At 43.6% G+C, this 24,248-nt stretch overlaps 2 protein-coding genes across 4 annotated transcripts; one reads left to right on the forward strand and one right to left on the reverse strand.

The window, feature by feature from the left end:
• On the forward strand, positions 1-952 carry LOC123130743 (uncharacterized). The gene has a single exon (XM_044550561.1). The coding sequence runs from the start codon at positions 209-211 to the stop codon at positions 470-472; it is 264 nt and encodes an 87-aa protein (XP_044406496.1). The 5' UTR covers positions 1-208; the 3' UTR covers positions 473-952.
• A 7,236-nt stretch (positions 953-8,188) lies between these two features.
• LOC123127920 (mitochondrial aspartate-glutamate transporter AGC1) lies at positions 8,189-13,934 on the reverse strand. 3 transcript variants are annotated; one of them, XM_044547778.1, is made up of 9 exons: positions 13,625-13,933; positions 11,955-13,177; positions 11,708-11,826; positions 11,498-11,622; positions 11,037-11,136; positions 10,857-10,934; positions 10,555-10,638; positions 8,726-8,811; positions 8,189-8,611 (listed from the first exon to the last, which is right to left on the reverse strand). In XM_044547778.1, the coding sequence occupies exons 2-9, from the start codon at positions 13,105-13,107 to the stop codon at positions 8,494-8,496; spliced, it is 1,863 nt and encodes a 620-aa protein (XP_044403713.1). In that variant the 5' UTR covers positions 13,108-13,177; positions 13,625-13,933; the 3' UTR covers positions 8,189-8,493. The 3 variants fall into 3 exon arrangements, 2 of the variants coding, with proteins under 2 accessions (XP_044403713.1, XP_044403714.1); XR_006462864.1 differs by having other exon boundaries at positions 8,538-8,611; positions 10,555-10,616; XM_044547779.1 differs by lacking the exon at positions 10,857-10,934 and having other exon boundaries at positions 13,625-13,934.
• Between the last annotated feature and the right edge of the window lie 10,314 nt (positions 13,935-24,248).

Here is a 24,248-nt window from a genome sequence, read left to right on the forward strand (position 1 = left end):
TTATCTCTCGGCTTCCATTTTCGAAACGCGGCAAAGATCTTCGCCAGCCTTTAATCTGCGCCTGCCCAGAAGAACATATATCCGCACAGCGCGCCGTGCTAGCTAGCAAGCATTCCTGGCTCTCCCGTCAAGCACCACGCACGCACATCGCCAGGCTCAGGGCTCCTGCTGGCTTGCTCCCGGCCGAGCGCTCAGGAGGGAGGAGGCGATGGCGGCCGTGTTGGACGCGTGGCGCAGCAAGAGCGCGGCCATCACGTCGTGGTGCGTGTCGGCGCTGTGGAGCGGGCTCAGGCGAAGGCACCGGCGGACGGCGTACGCCCTCGGAGCCGGTGGGCTCAAGCTCAACTACGACGCGCTCAGCTACGCCCAGAACTTCGACGACGGGAGCTGCCCCGGCGAGTGCGAGCCCGACTTTACGGCCAGGTTCGCGCCCGCTGGAGCGCGGAGGCCGTCGATCACTTGCTGTCCTTAGGAGAGCTAGCTCATCGCTGTTTGTAGTTCCGGCCCGGCGTGTGTGGTGGTGGTGGTATTGTTGTCACCTTCCAAGTATGTCTCTCTCGCGTGCGTGTCTAGTTACTCTTGGTAGTAATCGAGGTCATGCTAGGTCTATATATCTTGGCTGGATGGGTGTGGGTGTGCGTGTGCAAGTATTTAGAGTGGAGGAACCAATATTGTTTGGATTATGTGGACCGATGAGCTCAAAGTTACTGTGCATACTGCTTTTCACTATATTTTAGCTAATGTAGTTCACGTGGCGTCTGGGGTCAGCTTTTGTCTCATTTGTATATATGGTGACCCCTATCATAAGCAGACTAATGTCATCTGGGACCAAGTAGCGTCTTTTGTTTATGATAACCTAAGTAAGCCCATGGTTTGTATGGGAGACTTGAATGATATCCTGTATGAAGTCGACGGTTGTAATGGCAATATCAACTACTACCGTATGCATGCCTTTCGTTCTATTGTCAAGAACTGTGGCCTTTTCGATATTGGTTATAGTGGTCCTGCTTACACTTGGCGTGGTAGACAAAATACTTCCAAGCCTATTCATCGTCGTCTAGATCGTTGTTTGGTTAATTCTGATTGGTGCGCTCACTTTCCTAACACTAAAGTGCTCAATCTCCCCATTATTCTTAGTGACCATGCGCCTATTTTGATTTCCACTGATAGTCACTTTGTCAAGCCTAAGCAGTCTTTCAAATTTGAAAATTGGTGGCTTTCTGAAGATGACTTCAATTCTTTTGCTAAAAATGCCTGGAAAGCTACTACTCTTAACTCTTTTACAGCTAAATCAACTTCATTGGCAAATACTCTAAAGGCATGGTGTAAAAAAAAGAAGCCTTTACAGCAGACTCTCAGTATGTTAGAGGCCAAAATCAATGATTTGCAGAAATTGCCTCTTCACCATCAGAGTCAAGACTTGGAGCAATCCCTCATTGCCAGGTACGAGTTTACTCTCAATCAACTGAATCAATATTACAGACAACGTGGCAAAAAGAATTGGGTGTCCAAAGGTGATAGAAACACTAAGTTTTTCCATCAGGCTGTTATCAAGCGTAGAAAAAGAAATACAATCTGTTCTGTTAAAGATGAGAATAATGTGCTCCATTATAAACCTGCTGCTATCATGCAAACTTTTGTTAATTATTTCAGATTCATTTTCTCCTCTCCTAATGATGTGGTGTGCAGGCCTTTTCCTCAACTCAACTCCTTTGAACATAATGATGACTTCACCTATTCCGTTCCTGATAAATCTGAAAATTTTTAGATTCTTAAGGATATGAAACTAAATGCTTCACCAGGTCCTGATGGCTTCAATGTGGAGTTTTATCTGGCAACTTGGGACTGGATTGGTGATGACGTAACGCAGTTGGTGTCTTCTTTCTATGCCACAGGTATTCTGCCTCCAAACATTAATGACACTAACATTGCTCTCATTCCTAAGAAGTTAGTCTCTCTTGTTCCCATGGATTATAGACCAATTAGCCTTTGCAATGTCATTTATAAAATTATTGTTAAATCTCTGGCAAACAGACTTAAGCCCCATCTTCCAGATTATGTTGATCCAGCTCAACAAGCTTTTATTGAGGGTAGACGGATTACTGACAACATTATTGTTGCTCAAGAAATTTCTCACTCTTTTACTCTTAGGTCTTGGAAACACAATGCCTTCATGCTAAAGATAGATCTGGCTAAAGCTTTTGACCGTCTAGAATGGAACTTCATTGTCTCGGCTCTTTCTCGTAAAGGGCTACATGGTCATTTCATCAATCTTGTGCATGCTTGCATTTCCTCACCCATTTTCTCTGTCCTCATTAATGGTCAGCCGTCTCCCAAATTTAAGTCTCACGGAGGTATCAGACAGGGTTGTCCCATGTCTCCTTACCTTTTTGTTCTTGCCATCAATGAACTTTCTATCATGCTTAATGAAGCTGCTTAGGACAATCATTTGCAAGGCATTTCTCTAGGCCCAAATTGCCCTCCTATTCATTCTCTCCTTTTTGCAGATGACCTTTTAGTCTGTGGTCAGGCTACTACACAGGAGGCTCAGACTATGTCAGATTTGATTCAGCACTTTTGTTCCCTTTCCGGTCAAACTCCTAATTGGGACAAATCTGCTATTTTGTTTAGCACTCATACTCCTCAAAATGTTATTACTAATATTAAACAAATTTTCCGAGTTGCTAATCTTGATGATAGATTCATCCACCTTGGTCATCCTTTGATTTTACCTGCTAAAAATAGAGCCTCTGCTTACAACTTTGTGATTGACAAGTTCTCTAACAAGCTGCCTTCTTACAAAGCTAATATGCTCTCCCATGCAGCTCGCCTGGAACTTATTAGGTCTGTTTTTTCTGCTATTCCGGTCTATTACATGGCAAACATTTTGTTCTCCAAAAAGCTTATTGCTAAGCTCACAGCTATCATTAGAACTTTTTGGTGGACAGGTATTAGGGAAGATGGCTCAAGGAAAGGACTGTGTCTCAGAGCTTGGAAAGATATAGCAAATTCAAAAGAAGAAGGAGATCTAGGGATTAGAAATCTTAAAGCCATCAATGAAAGTCTCATCATTGCGGCAGCTTGGAGGTTAGCAAACAACCCCTCTTCTCACTTATACTGTATTCTTCGGGCTAAGTATTTCCCTACTACTACAATCTGGAGGGCAACTTCTTCTCCTCCTAAGTCTGGTTTTTGGGCTTCAATTTTAAAAATGCTTCCCAGGCTTACTCAGCATGCCTTCTATCAGCTTACTAAAGGCAACATTTCTTTATGGAGCATGCCTTGGTGTCCTCTTTGGAGATCTATTCATGATTTTCTTATTCCTCAAACCACAGGATTTGTTTATCCTTCTTTGGTTAATGACCTGTGGCTCCCAGGACAGAAAGCTTGGAACCATGACCTTATTTTTAATCTGTTTGATCAAACTTTTGCTTCTCAGGTGGTTGCTATAGACATTATTCACGACGACATCGACGATCCTCTTTCCTGGCCTTTGGCCACTAATGGCTTTTGTTCTCCTAAATCTGCTTACAAGCTTTGTTTGCAGGAGATACACAACAATTCTGTTACAGCTCCAATGCAGGTGTCCTCGGAGGTCAAGAACTTGCTTACGACTATTTGGCGTGATAAAAACCTATTGCCAAAGGTTCAAACTTTCGCTTGGAGACTGTTGAGAAGAGCTCTGCCAACAGGTATGAGAGCGGGTCATTTTTCTGTTCATATTTCTCAGATTTGCTCCAGATGTGGCATGCAGGAGGATGATTTGCATCTTTTTTTCCTTTGTGACTTTGCTAGGGCAGCCTGGTTCTCTAAGCCCTGGTTTATTAGATCACATGCTATAGTTCAGGGCCTCAATTCTGTGCATTTGGTTATTGCTCGTCTTCTCTCCTTTAATCACCCTCATGCTTCTTTAAAAAATATTCTTAATTTCTTATGATGCATGTGGAAAATTAGAAACGACTTCCTGTTTGAGCGTAAGAAGCACCAACCTTACCAGGTTCATATTTTAGCTGCTGCCTTGGATCATTACTTGCAAAATGATTCCCTGCTAGATTTGAGCAAACCTAATAACCCCAACAACCAGAATGTGTTGCAACATTTGCCCCCTCAAGGTAGCACCATTAAGTCTATTATGCTCATGAAAGGTCCAAAAATCTACACTGATGCTGCTTTTAAAACTAAAAAAGCTTCAGGCATTTACTATGGGCAGCCTCGAACAGGCATTTACTATGGGCAGCCTCGAACAGGCATTGGGGTGTATTTCTGTCTTCCTTTATCCCAAGGAGAAATAAACATTCAGGTCCAAGCCTCAGCTCTGCCAACAACAAGTCCTCTCCATGCGGAAGTTCTTGCACTGGAGTTTGCATCACATCTGACGAACATTCTGCAGATTCAACATCCTGTCTTCTTAACAGATTGTCTTACACTTGCTTCTGTGATTGCTGCCAGGAACTTCTTGCATTCTGCTGCGCCCTGGAATATTAGGAAAAATCTAGCTGATATTCTCAACTTAACGTCTCATATGCAGGCTCAGATTTTTCATATTTCTAGGAATAACAATGGGGTGGCTCATAATCTTGCAAAGCAGGTCTTTCAGAACAACTACGGAGCGCTTATGGACTGTTCCCATAATTCCCATACAAATGCTCCTTGCCCTGTTATTTCTTCCTTGCAGAACATTGCTCTTTCAGGTTTTCATCTACATAAGGTGTACTGCTTCTAATATCCTGTACTAATTTTGCAGATTAAAATCTCTATGACTTTTCTTTCCAAAAGATATTCTCAGGATACTATCACATTTAACAGGACGAGGATTCGCTATTTCTCCGAGAGATCACTTGTCACTCTGCGCTACATGTGCTTCCTTCTGATCAGATGGTCTCTATGTGAAGGACTTTATGTATCTTTAGCACTCCCTATGTTTCTTCTTTTCTTTCTAAGCTAGTAGATGTTCATCTGGTTGATCTCCTTTCAACCTATCTTTGCTTCTTCCTCCAGCAACTCTGTTTTGGCTGTTCTCCTCTTCTAATCTTTAGGCCAATGTAATATCTCCTGTACTATGGTCAATGCTGGAAATGAAATTGGGCACCCTCTGGGTGCCTTGCTTTGTTCAAAAAAAAATTGTTTGCTGGATGGCAGTACATGCATGAGATTTTTTTTAGGAAAGTACATGCATGAGATTAATTTGGGAATACATTAATTTGGGAATATGGTGCTGCGGCTGCATGTTTAACCTCCGAGAAGCAGCTGAGGAAGGCCATGTTTGGTTCATAAGTTCTAGGATTTTTTTAGGCCCAACTAAAAAGTCGTTAGTCCCTAAAAAATCCCTACCTGTGTGGTATATGGGACTAAATATAGACTAAAAGACCATGTTACAACTAAAAGTCTCAAAAAGACTCTCCTTGAGGGTCTTCTTTCATAAGTCTTAAATGCCCACTTTAAGTCCCTATAAGTCCCTCATGTTTCACCCGTAAAAAAAACCTTCTTATTTGGTTTAGATGGGACTAAAAGAGACTTTTTTAAGTCCCTACATCAATAAGTCTCTGTAAACAAACACCCCTAACACAAGAAGAAAGTGTAAGATTATTGATGATTGATACAGTTCGCGGCAAGGATGAAGAATATGTTGCTGCCAATGACAGCTTTCTAAACGATTTAATTGGGTCAGCTATCCAAATCATTTGAAGCAGATGCATTGGGAGATCTTTCTGTAGCTTTTCCTCCCCTATCCCTTAGCGGCTAGGATAAACTCTTCCCTCCACACTTCAGCAGCGAGCCTGACGATTCGCCTCCTCTCTGCCTGCTGCTTCGGCGGCCAATGGCTGGGAGAGAATCCCGGTGCCTTCACTCTGGCTAGTAGTTTAGATTAGGATTCTTTAGTTCTCGTAGGAGCAGTGCTCGGGCGGAGGGCGGAGATTCTTCTTCAAGTTTGTCTTTCGGGTTTGGATCCTTTCGTCTGGACATAGTCGACGGAGCTCTGGTGTAGATTTCTACCGTTTTCTTGGCACAGTTAGGTTAGGGTTTGTTGCCGTGTGGCGAAATTTGGTGTCAAGTGATTCAGATCTGTTCAAGGGTTCAACAACGATGACTGGGGCTCCAAGGCGTTGGTCCTTAGGGGCGCGTGCATCAAGACTTCCTGGCTATCATCGACAAGGTCAGGCCGACTCTGGCAGAGGAGCGATGACAGCGGCGCGTCGGCGGCTCGTTCTACCAGCAGTAGTGGTCGTTAGGTGGTCTCGAAATCTCAGTGTAATTTTTATTATGTTTAAGGTGCTTTTGCACTTTCGGTGAAATTTCATAATATATATGAATTATTTTTGCAAAAAGAAACATTTGAAGCCACGAAGAGATTTCCCTTTTCTTGTTGCGAAAACCGCCAAGAGATATCCGATTGTCTATTTGTAGCAAAAAGGACAATTCCATCATTATGGTCACCCAAGTACACTGTATTCTTTCTTTTAGCATCAGTACAGACACAACCGCTCATATACATGCGCATACACTCTCCTCTATGAACTCCTTATGAGCACCTCCGAAAAACTGAGCCAGCATATCATCTTGAGATTTATGAAATCACCGTAGGCACCTCGTCGTCGACGGGAACGTCTCCTCTCACCGAAAGCGCATCACCGGAAATCCTGAAATAAATCTAGGAATAATGCGAGCACCAGGATTTAAACCCTGGTGGGTTGGGGATACCACTGTCCATCTAACCAACTCAATCACAGGTTGATTCGCACTATACTCTTTATTTAATAGAGTGCACAGATTGTAAAATGAATAGACTTGATAGTTGGCTCTAGATTTTGGAATTTATAACAATATAGGAGTTTGTTGTGACACCTTGTTACGCCCGGCGGGATCAAGACTGGTCTCACAGACCAACACTAGTCTTTGTCTTCACTCATGCGCACCCGGGAGCTACTTACCGGTTGGCCACCCATCGCCAAGCACGCTTAACTTTAGAATTCTTTTCGAATGAGCTTCTGGAAAGGAAGGAATTTCTTATTGATATGAGTAGTCTATCATTACTATTAAGCTAGGCTCTCACATACACCCCCACTCAAAGGAACCGACGTCCTCGTCGGCCCATCAAAAACGTTCCCTCTTGGCACACGTATGCGTGTCCAGTCCAGCACAAGTGCCATGCCGTGTGCTACAACGGGCCACATGCCCACGCACCTGACCCGTACATGTCCGTGTAACTGTGAGGGTCGGCTCTGATACCAAATTGTAACACCCTGTTACGCCCGACAGGATGAGGACTGGCCCCACAGACCAACACCGGTCTTTGTCCTCACTCGTGCGCACCCGGGAGCTACTTCCCGATCGGTCATCCATTCTAAAATGACCCCGAGCCAAGCACGCTTAACTTTGAAATTCTTTTCGAATGGGCTCCTAGAAAAGAAGGAATTCCTCGTTAATATAAGTAGTCTATCATTTCTATTAAGCTAGGCTTTCACATTTATGAAATATGATGCTTTACTACTTTGAACGCTGCACATCAGAGCCGCGAATTCAAGCTCCTATTCACAGTAATTGGATCTGATGACTGAGAAGCGAGAGAAAAGAAGACGTGGCAACAGGCTCGTTTTTTTCAAAATTGAAATCATCTGAATGGATGAAAAAGAAAAGAACTGACACCACCAGACCACTGCGAAGAAGAGAAGGTAGAAGGAAAATATACATTGCTCGTCCATACTTGTTGCGTTGCATCGTTGGATGTGCGCAATCTATAGAAGCGAGAGAAAGAAAACAAAAAATTGAAATCATCTCGGATGGTTGACCGTTGGATCTGCGCAATTGACAGAATCGAAAGAAAAAATATTCAATAAATTGACGCAATTGATAGAAGCTAGAAAAAGAAAAAAGAAAAAATGATCGGGTGAGAACGAGAGCGCTGCGGGGTGGGGTTTCGAGCACGCGACCGAGCTACCTAGATATACGCTCCAAAAAGTTTTAGAAAAACTGCTAGCTAGAGTTTTTTTCTTAGATGGATGAGCTAGCGAGAGTTGCTGTCCGCGTAGACTGCTCTCGCTACTTGTTCTAGTGCGATTCAACATTCAAGCACCCTAAACCTCCTTGTGATCCCCTCCTACATAACCTCCTCCGTGGCCCCAAGCTCTCTCCCTCCCAGCACCCATGAAACATTAACGTTAACAATTCAGTGACACCTTTCCCCCCTGCAAGAACACAAAACCAGGATACACTCATATTCACATGTCCTCCCGCAAGGAAATCTACATCTCAAGTTTGCTCATGATACAAAATTCCTCTTGCCTACATGTTGTGTTTCTACCTGCCAGAAAAAGGTTAATACCCAAGTGTGGTTGTCTAATGCCTACGTATCCAAAAATGATGTACACTAGTTTGTTACAGGACCTCTGAATGATGGTTTGTAACCACAATACAACAATTCATTACTTAGCTCATGGTATCGACCCAGAAATTCCACCGGGCTGCAACGATCCCTTCCCTTCTAAGCTTCTACGATCAGATGTTGTTTGCCTGAAGCTCTTGTTCAGGAAACATAATTGTTTTGAGAAACTCATAGGATGTAAAAAACAGCGCCCCTTGGGATACATACATGAGCAGCCTTGGGCTTAAACCCCTGGAAAAAAAGATGTTGATAATTTGCATGCTCGCAGTAACAATGACACAAACGAGTATGGATTTGCATCCAGTAAGATGGTAAGTCTATAATATCGTGTATAAATGATCGTACCTGTAAAGACCTCGTAACCCTTCTTGCTCAAAAATGTGCGCAAGGGCATGAAGAACCCCTTCATACTTTCTAACAGGGCTGAGAGCCTAATGAACATGAATCAATTCAGAATTAGTCCTGCACCAACTATTACTTCACTTTTGATTTGAAGAATTGAAGGAAACAAGCCATTAGAAGTGATAGGAAAAACAAAAGATCTAACCAAGCTTTTCCATCTCAACAAGTTTCATTATAATGAAATTAAAAGAAAGGGTCCAGTTTCCGTTTTTTGACCTTGGACTCTGGAAAAGGCTTATTTTCAATCTTGAACTCTAAAATTGTTGGAATACAACATCAAACAAATGAAACAGTCCACTTTTCGCCCTCTGCCCGCTGGTGGTTTGGCAAATGGTATTGAGTGTCGTGGATGCCACATGGCAACAACCTCACTGCCATGTATCAACTCCGGTTTTTGATCTATTTGTGACAAATTTCATCCATTTATAACAGAATTGCTGTAAATTTGTTATCCAAATGATGAATTTTGTTCTTGATTGTTTGTTTGTCATAGTGTGCGGTTGTTCATGGAGTGACATGGAGAACAACTGGAAGAAGCTCCAAATAGACTTTATTTCAGAACGAGGAATCTTCCTACAAACACAAATGTGCTAAATCAAGGATATACTATCTCTGCCTAGAAAAACTGGAGTCGGCCTACGAAAATGTGGTTCGGATCCCACTGGTGATGCCAGAAGTCGTTTCCGTATAGGATTTTTATCATCTTCTTATTTTATTTATTATTCCTGATCCAGAAGTCAAATTTTCTTTTTGTTGGGCAGTACCTCCTAACAAGATTGGTCTGTTTGGAACTTCGTTATGGGTCCTAGGCTCCTAGCTAGTCAGAACCTTCTTCCTTACTCCAAAATCCAAATAGAAACAAAATCTGAACAAACATAATTTGATTCTCAGATCTAGACACTACCTTCCCCTTCAAGAAACGACTTGGCCCTCAAGGCATTTAGGGTCTGTTTGGTTTGTGGCCTCGCCTGCATGCCTGGAGAAATACCTTGCCTGGTTTCAGCCTGGTCTTTTAAACTTTTCTGCCTGGTCAGGCTGGCCTGGACAGAAGTTGTTTGGATTTTGGGCCTGGCCTGGAGAGTGATTAGACTTAAAAAAATCAATTCATCTGCCTTTGTACCGCGAGCAACTTCGTACATGCAGTCCCAGGCAGCCATTATGGCTTGCCAGGCGCTGGAATTTTGAAGCCTGGGCCAGGCTAACCCCTTGCCTGGCTCCTCTATCCACATCCCATCCAGGCTAATCACGTGTGTGGTGTTCTAGTCCAGGCAAGTACAGGCTTTTTCAGGGTAGCACCAAACAATACCCAGGCAACATACAGGCACGCTCCAGGTCAGGCGAGTTGTCACGAGGACACGAACCAAACTAGCTCTTAGTGAGCCATGAACTCTAGGTAATGTTTCTCTATCTCATAGTAAGTGCCAACTCACCTGCTCCTGCAGAATTATCTGCTCATAATGGAATTTCAGGTGTCATATAGTCAAAACAATGGCATCCACGTCATTACGGAATCATCTGAGACTAAAAAGTGGACTGTTTCGACAGTTTGAGATTGCAATTAGATGGTTTTAGGGTTCAGGGTTGAAAAGTGCGCTTTATGCAGGAGTTTGATGAAGTGGCGTGAGCTTTTCCATTCAATAACAAATCAAAATAGATAAAACTTAAACTGTAAGTTACTTGTGCTGATATATACAAACTGGGGTGTGGCATGAGCATGTTTTTTTCTTGAGTAAAAGGGTTCACCAAATTTGTGGCATAAGCATGTGTTGCACCTGTAACTGTACTCGTGTCTTCACAACATCGAATGGATTTGTAAACAGAGCAGCAGTTGATCCTGCAAAACCTCCACAAATGAGCTGCAATACAAAGAAAAAAGGGAGTTTATACCACACTAAAATCGGAATGTGTAGTTGAATTAGGCTCGACCTGAAGTATTAACATTTATATCAAAGGTAAGTGGCATCATTCGAAAACTGAATTTAGTGATGGGAACAGGCCAAACAGTACCGGTTCAGTATTGAATAATGAAACACATATATAAGATGGTTTAACAAGTTGAGGTTCAGGAACTAACCGTCTGGCCAGAATTGAGTTTAGCATTAGCAGGTGATGCATTCAACAGAAATTGCTTCAGACTCTCGTAGGCATAAAACTGGAAATTCCAAAATAAGTGAACACCAAAATAAAACAGCAAAGCAGATGTAGAATTAAAATTTGGGACTAGGGAGTAAACTGTAACTGTTCGTAAAGATACCTTTACTATAGAATGTGGAATATTTCTGCAAAGAACAGCCCCCCATCCAGCATATAACGAAGCAATGCCACCCCTTTGTAGACATCCAACTAAAGCCTTCCTGATGGCATGAAACTCTTATTAGAGCGTGAAGAAGAGTATGGTGAACTCCGGGCAATGTTGCCAAATAATTTCAACAAGCAACGTGGAGTCAGGTTATTGTCATTTTTCAATATAAATAGCAGGTTATTGTCAGGATGCAGAACTAGGGCTGATAAATTAATACTCCCTCTGTCCCAAAATAAGTGTCACTGGTTTAGTACAACTTTGTGCTAAGTTGTACTAAATCAGCGACACTCATTTTGGGACGGAGAGAGTATGTTTTTGTCATTTCTTCTTATTTATCAGCAAAAAGCAAAAAGCTTCTAAATAAAGAAAGAAAACGAATGAATAACCCAAGGAGAAGCATGGAAATTAAATACCAGCAATTCTGATACTGCGAGCCGACTTGCATCTGTTGTTTTATGCATTCGCTTGGTGTAAAAATAAAGGAGGTTGCAATACTAGAACAACCACCCGCAGCACAATGAGCAATGGAATGGTAGTCCTGAAGAGATGTCAATGTATAAGATCAAAGTGTGTATGAATGTTACACTAGTTGGATATCAATTGCAAAATAAAACTGAAATCACCTTCGGCAAAGTAGGAAGAAGTGACCCCTTTACTATTTCGTAAGTTAGGGTATAAATAGCTGAAATTGGTGCAGAACAAGCAATTTTGCTAGCAAGCCCTCCATAAAGTCCTAAGACACCTGTAGAAAATATTTGCCAAGCATGAAAAAATCTAGTAATTAATGTTTGACAATAGGGAAAAGGACATGGAAATATGATAAACCTATTGATAGCATCTCAGTGTGTGTAAATACACCCAAAATTTTACCTCTCTCAACAAGGGTGCGTCTTAGTATGTGGTAGAATGAGCTTTGCCCAGAACTGTTAGCCTGAATAATGGTTTTCACCGTATCAACTGGATGCAGAGAGATACTGACAACTGTCCCAGCTAGTGCTCCTGCAGCAGCATGCTTGTTCGCACCAACAGGACCATGAAATCGATGCCCCAAGGATGATTCAAACTCTGATGAACGCTTGTCTACAAAATGCTGCTGAGATACATCTTCCCCGTATGTATATTGGTGTACATTTGGTGGGTTAACAATAGCATCACCAACCACACAAGATGTGCATGTCAACCCTTCAGGCCGAATATGTTCACATGTGCTGGAAATCTGATTTTCCAGCATTATCCTTGCCTCTTTGCAAACCTGCTCTGATGAACAAGCAGACATATTGGAGTATTCTCTAGAAACCTCTGTGTTTAATTTCTCATCGTGTAGAGAATTTTCACAGGCATACGTGATATTATCCTCCTCACTTGAGCTCGTGCATTGTTCAGCTGGCATGTCTCCTGTTTGATTGCAACAGTTATCACCCCTTCCGAAGCAGTCGCCCTCCTTGATTTCCATACTGCTGGAAGTAGCACAAGCTCCTAGCTTTTTGGTTTGCATGGGGTATATATTTTGATAATGCATGTTCCCAAGTTTACTGGTAAGATGCATATGTCTCCATGTGGCAGAAGCACCGATCATGTTGCTGCGTGATCGGAGCATTAACATCTTCTTCAGCAATCTAAGATCTTCATGGATTGATTTTGGTGTTGATAAACAGGTTTGAGAGTTGAGGCCAGTTGAGCTTTCGCTGCAAGATGTCAATGTGTGTCCTTCTCGGTCCCTAGTAAAGCACACAGGGTCTTCCGTGTGCAAAATATCCTCGCTCACAGATCTTTGATCTGTTGTGCCAGAAGATTCTGGGTGCCCAACAAGATTCCAGATCCCTGTCAATGCAGATACTAACTGAGGAGTAGTGAATAGTTTATCAGTATGTCTGCTGCCTGATTGAGTACTTTGTGATTGATTGGCACAACGATCCTTTGAAAGAAATGCATCTGGATCAAATAATCGGTGCTTATCAAATGGAAGCCGGTAGTAATTAGTTGTTGATTTTCGAGCTTTTGAAGCTCTACGATTTGAGCTCATCTCTGACAAGCATGCAGCAAGTTAGCTGTTCGTTCATGAAGAAGAAGTCAACTAATCATCTGACTGGGATCTGCAAGAGGCAGGAAGCAGAAAAGGCAAAATTAGCATAGCAAAACAGCTCTCATATGGTACTAAGCAAAGAGTATGTTTCATGGGAGATCATCTGACTAGACCTTTGAGCTAGGTACTAACAATAGTGGCTAAGCCCAAAGAGCGACCGATTAGCAAATGGATTGTGGTATAAATGTCCCTAAATCCGAAAGACGCCTTTATGCCTTGTACCCGCTGCGAATTTGAGACAACAACATGAGCAGTAATTGCCATGCTCCAACCCCAAAGTACTCCATTCTGCGAGACATGTCATAGAACAGACCCCGAATCTTTAACTCGCAAGCTATATAATCCCTGGTCCTAACAGACGTTTCGTCGAACAGCTTGTGTGCGCGGAGACCGGCACCCGATTTGATCCAAGCGAATGAAAGGAACGCCCTCCGAAGGGTTAAAAAGCTTGTCTTACCTTGCGGTGGCTGGACTGGAGCTCAGCTCCCGATGCCCGATGGCGGCTTCGCAACAGTTCGCGCTTCACGGGAGGGGAGGGGAGGAGGAGGAGGAGGAGGAGAGGTGCGACGACCTAGCCTCCGCCGCTTCTCCGCCCCCCTCTGGCTCCACAAGCTTGCGAGGCGGAGAGGTCACGGGCGCGGCGTCATGGGAGCTTGGGCTTCCAGGTCCATCTCCATGGATTTTCTGGCTGTTTCGAGGCTGTCGCTGTGCCGCTCACCGATGTGCGGCCGCAGCCAGCAGCGTCAATTGGGCAACCCGGACAAACGTGGGCACGCTGCGCCTTTTTCTTTGGGTCCCCAAACGATGTTTTGCGCCGTTCGATGCAAAGTGCACGGTCAAAACGAAAGGCCCTAAAAAAGATTAATCACCCATCATAAAATAGCAAAAAGCGAAAATGTTACAAATCTAACATCGGATTTAGCGTTTCCGAGTGAACGTCATCAAGCACATCAGATCCCATGCGTGAATCCTAAGGCTAGTCATAGTGAAAGTAACTTAGCTAGTAACATAACGCACTTCAAAAAAATTTTGCTCATGTGGCAGGTAATAACATAATATGTTACTGTAACATAGCATTTTCCAATACAGGATGAGTCTATAAGCTAATAAATGAAGTCATCTATGACACTACTACTATGTTATTTTACATTATGAAGATAATAACTCAGGCTAATGTCATATGGATGACACTAGTATAAGTTACTCCCCACTGTGACCATCCTAAAATGTTCTTGCTTTCACCCTGTGAGCTATTAATTATATAATCTAATGATCCCGTCCTTCGGTATGATGTTGAATATATTATGCATGTACTTCAGTTTTATATGCCAATCAATTATCATAATCCTTGTTGATGTCATTTGCTTCCAAGTTTTGTTCATGTCATAGTTATTGTACTTACTAAAATGGTTTCGTTCACTGGCAATCTGAGTGAACACATTCTAGTGAAAATTTTAATTTTCAGACAATGACAATTTCCTTGATGTTGCATGGTAATTTCCTTCGGCCAGCATGGCAAAATCCTAAGTATGATTTTTTTTCATCATTTCTTTAGGCTCTATGTTGCAATCATGACAAATTTCTGAAAACGCATGGCAATTACTCTAATGCAATATGCCAAAAAATTGACAATCTTCTATACAACATGGCAATTTTTACTTTGACAAATTCTTATACAAAGGCATGGCAACTCTGGAACGTTCGCTGAAAGTGTACACATGTGTTTTTTAGTAAGCAAAATTGTTTGTCGTTTCTACCATAATATAAGATGATATTGCAACCTTATATTATGGGATGGAGAGGATAACATTTAGATAGGTACTCCCTCTGTTTCGGAATATAAGGTGTATCGAATTTCATGCAGGTTAAATTTATGTATGTTTGACCAAGAGTATAAAATAAAATATCGATATCTACAATACATAATAAATAAAATATAAAATACTTTTCATGATAGACGTAATGATAAAAGTTTGGTACAGTAGTATTGATTATTTTTTCTATGAACTTAATCAAACCTGTACATGTTTGACTTTTTTAAGAGTAATACACCTCTAACTAAAAAGCGAATACACCTTACATTTTGTAATGAAAGGAGTATATCATAAAAGAGAATTCAGCATGACACGACTCTCCGTTGCACGCAGCAACCCTGCAGGAGAGAAAAGAGGAGCCGAAACTCGTTTACAAAAGCGGGGAGAATTGCCCCATATCGACATTTCCTTTGTACTTTTTTTTCATAACTATATAAGGACTTCGATAAATTCCGAATGTTCGGATTTTGAGCATGTCATCCCGAACCTTTTTTCATGGCAACTTAGTTGACATTAGATGACAAATTTAGTTGTTAAATCATGGCTTTGTCTTCATTCGTTTCTTCCTAAAAAAATTGTCATGTTTGCCAACCCTGCGCCAACTAAAGTTGGCATGAAGAACGTTCGAGTTACCATGCTTAAAATCCGAACGTTCAGGATCTATCATTACCGTTATATAATCTGAATGTTACTGCCAGATATTTTTATTAATCCAAACAAAAGCTTATCTTATATCCTCCAAACAATTGAAAAAAACCTATACCATCACATGCGTATCGGCGAGAATGCACTGGAACAGTTACATCTGTCACGGCCACAGCCCACAGCTCAGGTGGATCCACTGTTGTATCTAGGACATGATTGAAAGACGAGAAGACATCCTTGCAATAGAAACGAAACTGCTCCACAGACGATGTTTCTGCCCGACCTATGCACGACCTGAAAATCCAGCGGCCGGTACCCTGCTTATCATGCGCATGTTCGGTTGGATTTACAATAGAAACGAGGAGTCGAAACTCATTTATAAAAGCGGCAACCCTGCGGCCTCATTTGGTAGGCGAGGGGTGGAGGGGATTTCAGAGGAGAATCCACGAGGGGCGCAGTTTGGTATGCGAGGTTTCGTTGGCCCAATCCACCTGACCCCCCCTCGATTCACCTCGACCCATGCGGGTCAAAAGGCACGAGGAGGCACTCGCGGATTTGGAGCCATGCGCGAGACTGGAGCCTGCTCCTCGCGCCGCCGTCGGCAGCGGCCTCCTCCTGACGCGCCGCCGTCGGCCGGAGCCTCCTCCTCGCGCCGCCGTTGCCCGAACGAGATGGGCAAAGCAACGCCCTCGCCGCCACTGAGAGGAGCCGCCCTGCCGCTGGATCTTCACCGCCCCGTCGCCGCCAGAGCGTCAATGTCCTCCGCCGGTTATTCCCGATGTGATTCCTCCACTTCTCCATCCCCTCCCCTGCAAACCCTAGAGCTGACTCTTCTTGCTCCTCCTCCGACACCCAGCGGCCATGGCTTCGATCTGCAACAGTTTGCTGCGTCCATCGATGAGACTGGCTGCCTCCATGGCCATCCCTCTCCTCTCCTGAAAATCATTGGAACCCGACTCTTGTGAGAACCAGTACCTTGATTTGAATTTTGATAGAAGTGTAGGTTTTCGTGTTGACAGAAATTATGGTGTTTCTGGATGAGCTTTTACATTGACAGTAAAGCAAGGTCCCTGGATGAACTTTTGCACATGAACAATGTTTAGTTTTATCTATCAACATAAATAAAAAAAACCCAAAGTTCTGGACTAGAAGCAAGATCCTAGATGACAGTAAATAATTAGAGGGATTTAAATAATTAAAGTGTGGTTTGTCCCGCCTGCGTAGTAGGTCAAATTGATCCACTGTCCCTTTGTTTCAGTGGATACTGATATTGTTGGTTCCTTCTTTAGTATGCTTCATTTTGGTCCCCATCCATAAATTGATTTCAAGTCAAGCAAATTATGTTGTTAATGTGAAGAATTGTTGCAAGATTAGATTTTTAACTGTTTTACACCATTTTAATTCAATATGGAAATTCATCCCTGTCAAACAATGTTCTGCATGGAGGGGATGTGTGGCTGGAGAGGGATTGGCTGGAGGTTTTAAGGGGATTGGGTGAAAGAGGGGGATTCACCAAATCCGTTGAAATCCCCTCCTCTCAAAACTTCCATGATCCCTTTCTGTCAAATGAGGCCTGCGGGTGAGAAAAGAGGAGCCGAACCTCGTTTATAAAAGTGGGGAGAACTGCTCTGGATATTTCCTTTCTATTCATCTTAATTATATATAATCTGAATGTTGCTGCTAGAATTTTTTTATTAATCCAAACAAAAGCTTAACTTATATCCTCCAAACTACGTATGCACCGGTACAGTTACATCTTTCACGGCCACAGCTCAAGGAGTTCGACACATTTTGACAGAAACGGCAAGAAACGCTGACGAGATCTCCTCCAAATCCAAAGAAGGAAAAAAGAAACGCATCGACGGGCGTTTTCAGTGATCATTCTCTCGTCGTCCATCTGTTGGAGCGGGTGCAGAAGAAGAAGAACCTCCTCCACGGGACGCACGGGAGCGTGATGTTCAGAAAGGGCGTGTACACCGCGTACGGCCGCCTCGGCGGCGCGGCCGCGCACTGCCGGCGCTCTCCCGGCCGCTGCTCCGAGCTCACGCCGGAGAGGAACTTGAGGCCGAGCTTGAGCTCCCCCTTGTACGTGCCGTCCCGGAGCACGATGTTGTACGGGGCGGGCTTCATCTGCAGGAACTCCCTCTCGCTGCCCTCCCTGATGATCTCGCCTACATGCACCCTGCAACGCACTTGCACAAGGTCGTCGGACCGGGGCACGGTGGATGGAGTCTCTTGCACGTACGACGTACCTGATTTCGCCGACCAGAGTGTCCTCGGCGAACTTGTCCCTCTCCATGACCTTGAGCGTGACCTTGGCCAGCTCCCTGCACTCGCGGGGCGACAGCGGGAACCTGAACTTCTCGTTCCACCAGATCCTCCTGTGCTTACCTGGGCGTCAAATCACGAACGTCCTTACAGGCTTCAGACACTGTTAGAAATTCAGACACGAGCGTTTCTACAATGTGGTAGTACTGCTAATTTGCATTGGAGAAGAATGTTCACCGTGTGTGATTTTACTGGTGCAGAACTGGTCGCCGCACTGGATGGTCACGTAGTATCTTTGCGGTCCTGCACGCGGAACTCAACGGTGAGCACAGCGATCTAGATATGCCACGAGGTTGCAGGCAGCTTGTGATGCGGGATGGTGACCACGGACCTAGGTGATGGTGCGCATGCTTCATGCCCACGGCGCTGACCAGCAGAAGTTCCAGGACTCCGTGCGTCGTCGTCTCCATGTGAAAGGGGTCAAGAGGGCACAAACGCGCGAGGCCAACATATATGTGCATCGTGTAACTCTCCAAGATAGATATGTTAATGGAAATTAAGTAGTACGGGAGTTTCATTGGACGCGTTAATTAGAAGAAACGCTCCAATTTAAGGGATCGACTAACAGTAACAAGGTGACTGAAAATTTATTTTGGGTCAGTCATATTTTCATCTGTCATTCATTTTTTTTTTTTTGCGGGCATCTCCCATTCAATTCTGATCGACTGACCGAAATTTTAAGTCAGTCTGTTTCCATCACACACAACCCAACTCGTCCATTTTGATTCAATCGACGTGGTGCCAGTCCATAGTAACAGCCCAAAATCATGATCCCTCTATCGGTCCATTCTCTTTCAGTATCGGCCTTTGTCTCTCTCCGTCGCCCGAGAAGCACGCATGACAATTTACATTGAAATTACGTTTTTTATGATATGCAAGTATAAGCATATAATAATATATATTTTGCAAAATAATTCCCAAGGAACTAATTGGTGGCATTGAAATTATCCTTAGAGAAAAAGTAAAATTAAATTAAAAATTAAAACGATCAAAATAATAACATTTTCTAAGAAGGAATGAATTAATGGCATTGGTATTACCCTTTAAGAAGAAAACAAAATAAAATGATATAAAACAAAAGTTGACAAAATTTGCACATAATTTACACAGAAATTGCGCCTTTTTACAATATGCAAGAACATGCATATAATAGTGGAAGTTTGACAAGAATTAAGTTTCCTAACAATAATGAATTAGTGGCATTGGAATCATTAAATAAAAAAAGCAAAAGATACATAAACTAAAAAAATCAAAAGAACAAAGTTTTTTTAAGAAAGAATGATATAGTGGCTTTGAAATTAACCTTTTAGAAGAAAGAAAATGAAATATAAACTAAAACAAAAAATAATGAAGTCTCCTAAGAAAGAATTATTCAGGGGCATTGGTATTACAGAAGAAATAAAAAAGAATCTAAAACAAACAATGACAAAATTTGCACAGAAATTGCGCTTTTTATACAATATGTAAGAATAAGCATATAATACTGGAATGTTCACACAGAAAATAAGTTTCCTGAGAAGAATGAATTAATGGCATTGGTATTACCATTAAAGGAAAAAATGAAATAAAAAATAAAAAGAATGAATGAATTAGTGGCATTGATATTACCCTTTAAGAAGAAGAAAAAATAATGACAAGATTTACAAAGAAAATGCGCTCTTTATAAGTTGCAAGAATAAGCCTACAATACTGGAATTTCGAAATAATGGGGTTTTCTAAGTAGGAATGAATTTAGTGCTATTGGTATCATCTTAAAGTAAAAAAATGAAACAAAAAGAGAAAAACAAAATAATGAAATTTTCTAAGAAATAATGAATTGATGGCATTAGTACTACACTTTAAGAAGAAAGAAAAATGAAAAACAGTAAAGCAAATAATTATAAAATTTGCACTTTTTATAATATGCAAAAACAAGCATATAATAGTGAAATTTCAGGAAAATGATTCCTAATAAGTAATGAAGTAATGGCATTGGTATCAACCTTAAAAAAGAAAGAAATTGAAATAATAACTAAAAACATAATCAAACTAATGAACTTTTTAAAGGTATAATAAAGTAGTGGTGTTGATATTATCCTTTAAGAAGAAACAAAATAAAAAGAAAAACTTGCACACAACTTTGCACCTTTTAATATGTAAGAAATAAACATGTAATAGTGTGATTTTTACACTCTGATATAATTTATACACATGTCATATAGTACTTGCGTGTATATTTCACTCAACCAATATCGCAAAAAATAGCCATAAAAACCGACTAAGAAAAAGAGAAAAAGAAAAGGAAAAAGGCATACAAACAGAAGAAAAGGAGGAATCATGTCAGCCCATAAACAGCCAACAGGAAATACAAGATGGGATTTATCCCAATAAGAAATCGAATGATCCCAAACCGTGGTCAGTCAATTTATTTAGCTCAAAAAATGACAGGAAATAAACGAAAAAACATGAATGTTAAAGTAGAAATCAATGACTCAAATCGACTAACCAAATTCATTTTTCGGGCAACTTACATATAGCTAAAGAGCTAAGTTAAATACAAAGTTTTCTAAGGGCTCTTCCAATGCACATGTGGTTAGAGCATGGCGGAATTGCTGGTGCAGCTGGCAATGCAAGAGTGCCCCTTCCGCGGCCAGTAGGAAGAGCAACAGTTCCGGGAGGTGTATCGTGAGCAGTCAAATCGGCCCCTCTCTTTCTTGACAGATCAACATCGTTCATGTCCACGTCAAGTTCTCTTGACTTGAAGTCGCTAGCTCCTCCTCTTCCTCTCCTTGACAAGTCATCTCCTCCTCTACCAATCCGACGGCCTCTACCATTGCCTGGACCCGACCCTCATGAACCATGTTGCATGAAGGTTCTTAAAAAACAACGCCTTTGGAGGGTGAACACCATACCCGTGCTCCTTCAACATATGGTTAAGATGACCACAAATCACACACCAATCATGCAACTATTCATATTTAACCCAAAAAATATGTTTCTTGCCGCCCTTGACCATAGAAACAATGTTCTTGAGTGCCTCGTTAACATTGATCTTTACCATGGCCCTGAAGAAGTTGCAGAGAAGTCATGTGAATAAGGCTCCATGAACACAAACTGTCCCAGCTTGGCAGCAAGCGGTTTCACCATAGTGGCAAAACCATCAGGTAGGTCATGGATTTGGATCCATATACCGATCTTGTCAAGACTAATAGACTATGGTTTGGAGAACCCATCATCAGGAGCAAGTAATTTTGAATTTCCTCTAGATGTCCATGGTGCTCCTTCTATCACCCTTTCCCATTAACCGAGACAAGGAAATTGTATATTATATAGATTATTTTCTAGTGGGCAAATGTTGACAGATTGGGCGAAATCCCATGCAAGTATTGACTATATGTTTTCTTTGTGTTGACTCGAGCTATTACCATCCATCTCACTATAGTCTCTGCCGGCGCCTCTTCCTCTTCACATACTATGTCGCCATCCTCCTTCAACCCTAACTCCTCCATCATCTCCTAGACATCATCCATGGTCGTCCCTGCCCCCGACGCCTCTACACTACTGCAGGATGCTGCTAACGCGACACTACGATCAGAGACCCTTCGAGAAACTGTGTGCGATGCAATAATCGCAAACGGTGCTGTATGAAAACCGTTAGAAATGTGTAAAATGTTTGCGATGACGGATGCATCAAACACGGTTTAGGTTTTTGTGACGCCCGGGTAATTAGGCTACAGTAATCCCACGCTAATCGTGCCATGACACCTCGGTTACTGTTGCTGTCCTCGCAATAATTCGAAACCGTTCAAAATTCAAATTCAAATTTATGACAAGAATAAAAGTTTTCAAAAATTAAAACAAAAATGTTCAGTGGTTGCCGAATATTACAAGGGTAATTATGGGGCAACAAACACCTTCTTATAAAATGGCTAAATGGTTTAAAATGATTTAAACAGAAAAGAAAGAAATAATAAAAGAAAACAGAAAACAAACAAACAAAAAAGGGGAAAAGGAAAAGAACCCCCCCCCCCCGGGCCAGCCAACCCAACTGGCCGGCCCATTCGACCACCGGCCCAACTGGACAAAGGCCCAGACGGCCACCCCACTCCCCCCATAACCCCCCACCCCTGGTCAAACCCTAACCCAACCACCCGCACTCCCCCCCACGCCGTTCCCCCCTCCCGATCCAATCCGGATCGGGGACGAGACCCCACTCGCCCACCCCGCTCGCCCCCCTCGCTCCCCCCGATCTGGATCGGGGGAAAAGGTGCCCCGACGCCGCTCGACACCCCCCCGCTGCCGTCGCGCACCATGGCGCCTCCGCCCTCGTCGCCGAACCCCGACGCCGCCCGGTTCTGCCCCGCCGTCGCCGAGAGCCGCCCCATCCCCGTCGCCACGTCGGACGCCCCGACCTCGCCGACGGACGCCGCTCGCCGGAGCCGCTCCACGTCGCCTCGCCTCCTCATCGGCTCCGTCAAGCCTCGCCACACGTCCTCATCCGCTCCGTCGTCGGACCATCCCAACCTTCCCCGAGCCCGCTGCCCGTGCCCTACTCCCTCCCCTGTGAGCTCCCCCTCTCCTCGTCCGTCGCCGCGGTCACCGCACTCTGCGCACGCCCCTGGCCATCGCCCTGTACGCGCGCCGCCCGTGCTCACCGCGGCCTCGTCTCGCGTGGCGTGCCCTCGCGCCGAGCCGCACCTGCAGTGCTTCTCGTTCCCGGAGCACTCGCACCTGCCGTGGCCCGCACCACCGCAGCCCCCTGCTACCTCCGAGGCGACCACCACCGCCGCTGCTGGCCACCCTTGGCCTCGCCTTCGGCCCCACGCCGGCGACCCCGCGACCGGATGGCCACGGCCTCGCCCCGCAACCGGGCGGGCTACGGCCTCCGCCCGGCGCCCACACCCGTTGCCCGCACACTCGCTAGGCCTTTGGCCCACTGATAAAGGGGCCCCAGCCCCAGAACAAAAATGTTTAAAAAAAGAAAAAGGAGAATTAAAAATAATAATTAATAATAAAAAATAATTAACTAATTAATTAATTAATCAATTAAAGAATTAATTAACTTAATTAATTGTGTTTAACTAACCTAATCAATTAACTAAACTAATTAAACCTGTTTAGTTAGTCATAGATAATGACAGTAGGACCCACATGTCAGTTTGACTAGGTCAACTGACTAGTTGACCGCTGACACATAATGACGTCATGATGACATCACAAGTCACTGTTTTGGATAATTCGGATTTAAAAAAATTAAATTAATTCTAGAAAATAGATAAATCTTTAAAAATTAATATAAAATAAACCGTAACTCGAATTAAATTATTTTCAACATGAAAGTTGCTCAGAACGACGAGACAAATCCGGATACGCAGCCCGTTCGTGCGCCATGCATCCCTAGCATAGCGAACACGCAACTTTCTCCCTCCGGTTCGTCTGTCCGAAAACGCGAAACACCGGGGATAATTTCCCGGATGTTTCCCCCCTTCACCGGTAACACCTCGTACCGCGTTAGGGCACACCTAGCATCACGCTTTGTCATGTCATGCATCGTCATGCATTTGTTTGCATTATATTTATTGTTTCTTCCCCCTCTTCTCTCGCTAGACACCGAGACCGACGCCGCTGCTACCCAGTACGACTACGGTGTTGACGACCACTCTCTCTTGCCAGAGCAACCAGGCAAGCCCCCCCCTTTGATCACCAGATATCGCCTACTCTTCTCTATACTGCTTGCATTAGAGTAGTGTAGCATGTTACTGCTTTCCGTTATTCCTATCCTGATGCATAGCCTGTCCTTGCTACTACTGTTGTTACCATTACCTGCTATCCTACTGCTTAGTATATGATGCTAGTGTTCCATCAGTGGCCCTACACTTTTGTCCGTCTGCCATGCTATACTACTGGGCCGTGATCACTTCGGGAGGTGATCACGGGCATATACTATATACTTTACACAGTTACATTACCTGTGATACTGTTCGGAGATGGGGGCTGAAGGGGCAGGTGGCTCCATCCCGGTAGAGGTGGGCCTGGGTTCCCGACGGCCCCCGACTGTTACTTTGAGGCGGAGCGACAGGGCAGGTTGAGACCACCTAGGAGAGAGGTGGGCCTGGCCCTGGTCGGCGTTCGCAGATACTTAACACGTTTAACGAGATCTTGGTATTTGATCTGAGTCTGGCTACTGGCCTATACGCACTAACCATCTACGCGGGGACAGTTATGGGCACTCGACGTCGTGGTATCAGCCGAAGCCTTCGTGACGTCAGCAACGGAGCGGCGCGCGCTGGATTGGACTGGAACGCCTACTAGGCT

Source organism: Triticum aestivum, chromosome 6A (assembly GCF_018294505.1).
Source record: "Triticum aestivum cultivar Chinese Spring chromosome 6A, IWGSC CS RefSeq v2.1, whole genome shotgun sequence".
Classification (NCBI taxonomy): Eukaryota; Viridiplantae; Streptophyta; class Magnoliopsida; order Poales; family Poaceae; genus Triticum; species Triticum aestivum.